The sequence below is a fragment of the Sapajus apella genome, unplaced genomic scaffold (genome assembly GCF_009761245.1).
Source record: "Sapajus apella isolate SASKATOON/1434 unplaced genomic scaffold, GSC_monkey_1.0 scaffold130, whole genome shotgun sequence".
NCBI lineage: Eukaryota > Metazoa > Chordata > Mammalia > Primates > Cebidae > Sapajus > Sapajus apella.
In genome coordinates this window covers 308,831-316,289 of record NW_022437070.1, presented here as the reverse complement: position 1 = coordinate 316,289, position 7,459 = coordinate 308,831, and the positions used below count along the sequence as shown (strand labels likewise).

Here is a 7,459-nt window from a genome sequence, read left to right as displayed (position 1 = left end):
TCCTTCCTTCCCTTCCTCCCTCCCTCCTTCCTTCCTTTCTCTCTTTTTCTTTCTTTCCTCTCTCCCCTCTCTCTCTCTCTTTCTCCTTCCTCTCTTTCTTTCTCTTATTGACAGAGTTTCGCTCCTGGAGCCCAGGCTGGAGTGCAATGGTGCCATCTCGGCTCACTGCAACCTCCACCTCCTGGGTTCAAGTGATTCTCCTGCCTCAGCCTCCTAAGTAGATGGGATTACAGGCACCCGCCACCACACCCGGCTAATTTTTATAGATCCCTATTTCTGAGCGGAGTGAGCACTCATTTATTTGTAGCATTATTCTTTAGTTCGTATTTTTTTTTCCCACTAAGCTGAGCAGTGTGGACATAGGCTAGAAATGGTCGCTGTAGTACTTCAACTGGATATGTCTTAGACCGTGCATAAGAGAGTTTGGAAGAGGGAAAATGACTCACATCACCTTGTAGGGCTAAAGCCAGTTCCCCTCGGGGTCAGGCATGAGCCACAGGAGGCCAGGATAGGGAGAGGCATAGAGGGGCAGGGAACGTGTATTCCACCCCTAGTTCAGCACACGGCACCCAGAATGGAATTCTCGGCATCCCACCAGCCTCAGGGCTTCCTCACACCAGCAGATGTGGATGACCTGAGGGTCCTGTTTCCCATCCCGCCCCAGGCGCCCCCAGGAAGCAGCGGCGGGAGCGGACCACCTTCACCCGGAGCCAGCTGGAGGAGCTGGAGGCGCTGTTTGCCAAGACCCAGTACCCAGACGTCTACGCCCGCGAGGAGGTGGCTCTGAAGATCAATCTGCCCGAGTCCAGGGTTCAGGTATGGTGGCAGGTCGCCGGACCCCGCCTGTGACCTTCCATGGGCCCTCCCTGGACCCAGAGTGATGGGAGGAGGGAGAGATCACAGGGTTACAGCCACAGCAATAAAGGGGACAGTAATTCCTCCCCCCCATCCCGCCGATTCCCCGCCTCTTACTGCCCTCACCGCCCTCTGCTCCTCTCCAGCCACGCTGGCCTCTGACCTGCCTGTGGGAAACCCCCTACCTGGGGCCTTTGCACTCGGTGTCCTCTCTCTGGAATGCTTGTTTTCCAGATAACCCTGTGGCAGGCCCCATCGCCTTGTTTGAGTCTATGCTTATCGATCAATGAGACCCACACTGACCACAGCATTTCAGCCTGCAGTGTTTCCCCACGACCCTGACTCCGCTGCTGCCCCTTACCCGGCTCAGTTGTTTCTTCCACAATATTTGTCGCCAAGATACCACCTGATTTACGTACTTACTGTTTATTTAGACTCTGTCTCTCCCAACGAGAATGTCAGTTCCACGGATGGTCCCTCAGAGTAGCAGAAGACGGTTAATGCATGTTTATGAACTGACGGATGGATGGATGGGTGGGTGGGTGCATAGATGAATGTATAGATGAATGTATGTATGTGTGACTGATGTGTGTGTGTGTGTATGTATGATTGGAAGCATGGATGAGTGTATGTGTGTGCATACATGAGTATCTGTGTGTATGATGGGATGGATACATGTATATATGTGTGTTTGCATGAGTGCACATAGGTATGATAAGATAGATGGTTGAATGTATGCGTGCATGATGTAGGTATATATGACGTATGTACACATGTACAGTTGTATGTATGCATGCATGATTGGATGGATGGGTGTATTTATGAGTGTATGCATGTGTATATGATTGGACAAAATGTGTGTTTGTAGGAGTGTATATATGTGTGATTGGATGGATTAATGTGAATGATGTATGTGTGTATAATATATTTGCTTGTATGATCACATGAATGATGAATGTGCATATGATGTATGCATGTATAATTAGACCATTAATGCATGTATGATGTATGTGTGTATGATGTATGTACATATAATTGTATAAGATGGATGAATGAATCTATGTATGATGTATGTGTGTACACTTGTACGTATCATCAGATGGGTAAGCGTCTGTGTAATGTATATGTGATCAGATGGACTGGTGAATGTGTGTATGACATATACACGTATGAGGTATGCATGTATGCTCAGATGAATGCATGCATAACGAATGTGTGTATGGCGTATGTATAATTGCATGTATGTATTTTGTATGATGTATGTAGGATGTACATATGTGCGTGCGCACATGTATGTATAATTGGATCGATCAATGAAATGTGTGTGTTGTATGTATGTATGATTAGATAAAGTGCAGCTACGAATGATGTATATGTGTACAATGTATGTGTCTGTAATTGCATATTTGTATGTTTGATCAGATGGATGAATATATGTACAATGTATGTATGATAAGGTAGATGGGTGAATGTATGCGTGGTGTGTGTATGGTGTGTGTATAATTGTATGTGTGTATGTTTGTACTGGATGGATGGATGTAGGTGTGATGTATGTGTGTGTTCACAGGCACATGCATGTATGAGTGGATGGATGGATGTAGGTGTGATGTATGTGTGTGTTCACACACATGTATGAATGGATGGATGGATGTAGGTGTGATGTATGTGTTCATGTACACATGCATGTATGAGTGGATGGATGGATGTAGGTGTGATGTATGTGTGTGTTCACAGGCACGCACATGTATGAATGGATGGATGGATGTAGGTGTGATGTGTGTGTGTTCATGTACACATGCATGTATGATTGGATGGATGGATGTAGGTGTGATGTGTGTGTGTGTTCACAGGCACGCACATGTATGAGTGGATGGATGGATGGATGGATGAATAGATGCCCCACAGCTGGATGCAAAGTAGAGAGATGTGACCCTGGCATCTCCCACTAATAAGCATCCTCATTCCTGGGATCCCTGCGGCTCTCCTGGGCCTCTTCCCCACTTACCCACCTCTGTCTCCCCTCTTGCTCCCCAGGTGTGGTTCAAGAACCGCAGGGCTAAATGCAGGCAACAGCGACAGCAGCAGAAACAGCAGCAGCAGCCCCCAGGGAGTCAGGCCAAGGCCCGGCCTGCCAAGAGGAAGGCGGGCACGTCCCCAAGACCCTCCACGGATGTGTGTCCAGACCCCCTGGGCATCTCAGATTCTTACAGCCCCCCTCTGCCCGGCCCCTCAGGCTCCCCCAGCACGGCCGTGGCCACTGTGTCCATCTGGAGCCCGGCCTCAGAGTCCCCTTTGCCTGAGGCGCAGCGGGCTGGGCTGGTGGCCTCCGCACCATCTCTGACCTCGGCCCCCTATGCCATGACCTACGCCCCGGCCTCCGCTTTCTGCTCTTCCCCCTCCGCCTATGGGTCTCCAAGCTCCTATTTCAGCGGCCTAGACCCCTACCTTTCTCCCATGGTGCCCCAGCTAGGGGGCCCGGCTCTTAGCCCCCTCTCTGGCCCCTCCGTGGGGCCCTCCCTGGCCCAGTCCCCCACGTCCCTATCAGGCCAGAGCTATGGCGCCTACAGCCCTGTGGATAGCTTGGAATTCAAGGACCCCACGGGTACCTGGAAATTCACCTACAATCCCATGGACCCTCTGGACTACAAGGATCAGAGTGCCTGGAAGTTTCAGATCTTGTAGAGGACACAGTCTCCATCTCTCTCTGTCGGGCCTCGGGACCCTCCCTCGTCTGAATCTGCTTCCCTGCAGCTTAGATCCCGGACGGCATCCCTGAGAAAGCAGCCGGAGCCAGCGGTCCTTCCCAAGATCGTGGCCTCTGCAGCTCTGGGTCCAGCTTAGCTCCACAGAGCCCACCCGTTTCCTCCACGGGGAGAGGCTCCTCCCTCTCCTGGGACAGCTCACAGGTCCTAGTGATTCTTTCGACCCCAACACCATCTGGCACGATTGTGACCCCTGAAGTACGTCACATCACGAGCTCCAGGCTTCAGAAACTGTTGCTGAGAACTTGCTCCAAGAAGAAATCAAACCAAAAGTCGATTTGGGGTCATATGTAGGTCAGAATCACCGTGCCCTTGAACAAGCAGGTAGGGGGGCTCGACTCCTTAGCTTTCCACATGGACATTTTTTTTTTTTTTTTGAGATGGAGTCTCACTGTCACCCAGGCTGGAGTGCAGTGGTGTGATCTCAGCTCACTGCAACCTCCATGTCTCGGGTTCAAGTGATGCCTCTGCCTCAGCCTCCTGAGTAGCTGGGATTACAGGTGTGCCCCACCATGCCCGGCTAATTTTTGTATTTTTAGTAGAAACGGGTTTTCAGCATATTGGCCAGGCTGGTCTCAAACTCCTGACCTCAAGTGATCTGCCCACCTCGGCCTGCCAGAGTGCTGGAATTACAGGTGTGAGCTGTCACTCCAGGCCCTACACATGGACATTTCTTTAGCGTATGGTTAGGGACCCTTCTAGAAATTCCAAAGACAGACTTTAAGAAGCCCCATCGGGAAACCTTAGGCCAATGATGCAGTTACGTTAAAAAGAAATTATCTGGAAATTTGACAGACTTCACAAATATCAGGCTTACATGGTAGGGGTAGGGGCTGTGTGTGAGAGAAAGAGCTACATTCATATATGTAGATACACATATATGTACTTCTTAGTTTCTTTTTAAAGACATTTTATCACACATTCTCTCATTAGCACATTGGGAATGTGTTGATTTGGTAGGGAATAAAAGGCAACTTGCCTGTTCCATCTCTACTCCTTTTTTCTTTTGTTTTAGGATTTTCTAAAGGTGAATTTCATCCAGATGCTGGTGGAATCGGGGTAGTTGCATGGGACGAACCACCCGTAGTTGTGGCTATTTCACAGAGAAGCAGCTGGAGTTTTCCATCTGTAAATAAGAGACAGGAAGAGGGGGAAATAGATTTGGAGGAGCAGCCCTACATTTCAAACCTACATTCCCTTTTTTAGATTTTCTTGTTTTTGTTTTTCAGTTTCGATGGTGGGATTGAAAACTAGAGCTTGGCTTGAGGATGTTTTCCAGGGGTGGCACCATGAGTTCTTGAAATAGAATTTTACTCATGGTGACAGAGGCAAGCCCTTGTGAGAACTTTAAGACGGACTGAGGTCGTTGAATGCTCAGAAGTTGGGTGCCGGGCACCTGTGTCCTCAGTCTGAGTTCTCCTTTCATTTTTGGATGGGGAGGCAGGATCCGAGAGCCCTTCATCAGTGGAGGTCAGGAGGCAAGGTACACAAAGAAAGTAAGGCAGGAAGGCAGTGGTGTGCTGGTAGAGGTCTAACAACGGGCTCTCCAAGGAAGAAGAAAAGGTTAGTGTTGCAGCGTTTGTCAGTTTCCGTGGTGTAAATACTCCCGCCACGGCTGACTTCAAGCTAGCAACCTGAGGCCACTGGACTAAGAGCTGGGAAGAGATAGGGCACCATCTGTGCTTACGAGCAGGTGCACGTTGTCAGCAGCACCCCAATGTTAGGGGAAAGGCCGGGTGTGAAGAGAGGCCGGGAGGTATCAGATGTTTCCAGCCCCAGACCCCCTGAGGGGCACACCCTGATCTCCAGAGCCCAGAAACAAGCTTTTATTCAACATAAAACATGTTCATCTCTCATGGGCGCCAGTCATGCTGGGTTCTGGGACATTAAGCCCAGGAGTGGGCCAGGTGCGGTGGCTCATGCCTGTAGTCCCAGCCGAGGCGGGCGGATCACCTGAGGTCAGGAGATCGAGACCAGCCTGGCCAACACAATGAAAGACTGTCTCTACTAATACAAAAATTAAGCCAGGTGTGGTGGTGGGTGCCTGTAATCCCAGCTACTCGGGAGGCTGAGGCAGGAGAATCGCTGGAACTTGGGAGGCAGAGGTTGCAGTTAGCAGAGATTGCGCCACTGCACTCCAGTCTGGGCGACCAAGAACGAAATTCCGTTTCAAACATAACAACAATGAGAAAAGCCCAGGGATGGCTCAGGTGTCCAGTGTGGGATGAAAATATAAACAGAAGAAGACAACGTGTGTCACTGGGGAGGCTGGGGGAGCCAGACAAAACTCACACGGGAGGGGCAGGGATGAGGTGACATTGTGCCCTGGGTCTGTGCGAACGTTAGGACCAGAATCACCTATCAGTCACATTCTTCAGAGACAGTGACGCTCTGCGCTGGAGCCCGGGACTCGGGCGTGGACGAGAATCTTCTCATTCATGGGGGAGGCTGTGTCTTGTGCAAACAAGTCATAGAAACTTGATGGGTGTTGGGTGGGACTGAAGGATGGACACAACGTTCTGGGAAAGAGTGAGAAGTCGGGGAGGCGTGGGGGGGTGCCCATCACAGGCCGACGGGGTAGGACTTCTAGAGAGCGTGATCCTGGGGGTCTTCTGAGATTTTGCTGGGAGTCAGAGAGGGCAGAGAGCTGAATCTGAGTAGGGGGTTACAAGGGGCTTTTCCTGGGGAGGGCTCCTGAGTGCTGATTCTTCAATCTGTGCACGGAGGATGTCAAATGTTCTCTGCCCTAAAGCCAGGAAGAGTGACAAGGCAGGTGGGGGCAGAAGGAAGAAGCCGGGAGCCCCCCGAGAAGGTGTCACTTTCTCTGTCCTCCTCTTCCCCACACCCTGGCCTCCGGGTCCCCCTTCTTTGGCCACCCACAGAACGAAACCGATTAAAATGTATCTCATTTAAAGTCTGGGTTGATTCTTTAATTTCCGTGTTTGTTTTTTTTTTTTTCTGGGAGGGGCAGGTAGAAACAGGACCTGCTCCATTCCTTCTGTCTGTGGGGCATGGGTCCATTCTGTGTTTCCTGTCTCATCACGGTCCTTTCCTTGACATCTCCCGAAAGCCAATGTACGAAGGATCAGGGGCTGGGTGCGGTGGCTCATGCCTGTAATCCGATGCTTTGAGAAGCTGAGGAGGGATGATTGATGAAGGCCAGGCGTTTGAGACCAGCCTGGGCAACATAGCGAGACCTCTGTCTCTACAAAAAGTTTAAAACATTAGCCGGATGTGGTAATGTGTGCCTGCGGTCCCTGCCACTCGGGAGGCTGAGATGAGCGGATTGCTTGGGTCCAGGAGTTCGAGGCTGCAGGGAGCTGTGACTGCCCACTGCCCTCCAGCCTGGGAGACAGAAGAGGAGAAGAGATCCTATCTCTTAAAAAAAAAACAACATAGAAGGAAGAATAGGGGTCCCCAGGACCAGCCCCAGCCTCACCCATCTGTGACCTTCCAGTGCCCCTCTGGAAAGAACCGGGGGTGATGAGAACGCTCCCTGCCTCAGTGGCAGGTTGTGAAGATTATCGCTGGCATTTAGAGCCACGCCCAGCCTCTGCAGCTTCATCTCTTCCACCCCTTTTCCTTTTCAGCTTCTCAATCTCCCCCTTTCTCTCTCATCTCTTCTTCTCTCTCTTTCCTTTCTGCTTCTTGTCTTTCAGACTCCCAGGTCTTTGTTTCATTTGGATGGATTTTCACCTTTTTCTTTCTTTCTCTCTTCTTTTTCTCCTTCCTTCCTTCCTCCCTCCCTCTCCTTTCCTCCCCCCCCCCCCCCTCCCCCCCCCTCCTCTCCTCCCCTCCCCTCCCCTCCCCTCCCCTCCTCTCCTTTCCCCTCCCCTCCCCTC

At 50.9% G+C, this 7,459-nt stretch overlaps 1 protein-coding gene across 1 annotated transcript in view; it reads left to right on the top strand.

The window, feature by feature from the left end:
• CRX (cone-rod homeobox) overlaps positions 1-4,031 on the top strand; it is a 17,805-nt gene extending 13,774 nt beyond the window's left edge. The window contains exons 3-4 of the mRNA XM_032262852.1: positions 665-816; positions 2,890-4,031. Of these exons, the coding sequence (XP_032118743.1) occupies positions 665-816; positions 2,890-3,537 (800 nt within the window). The 3' untranslated portion in view covers positions 3,538-4,031. The remainder of the gene's footprint in view (positions 1-664; positions 817-2,889) is intronic.
• Positions 4,032-7,459: the final 3,428 nt, after the last annotated feature.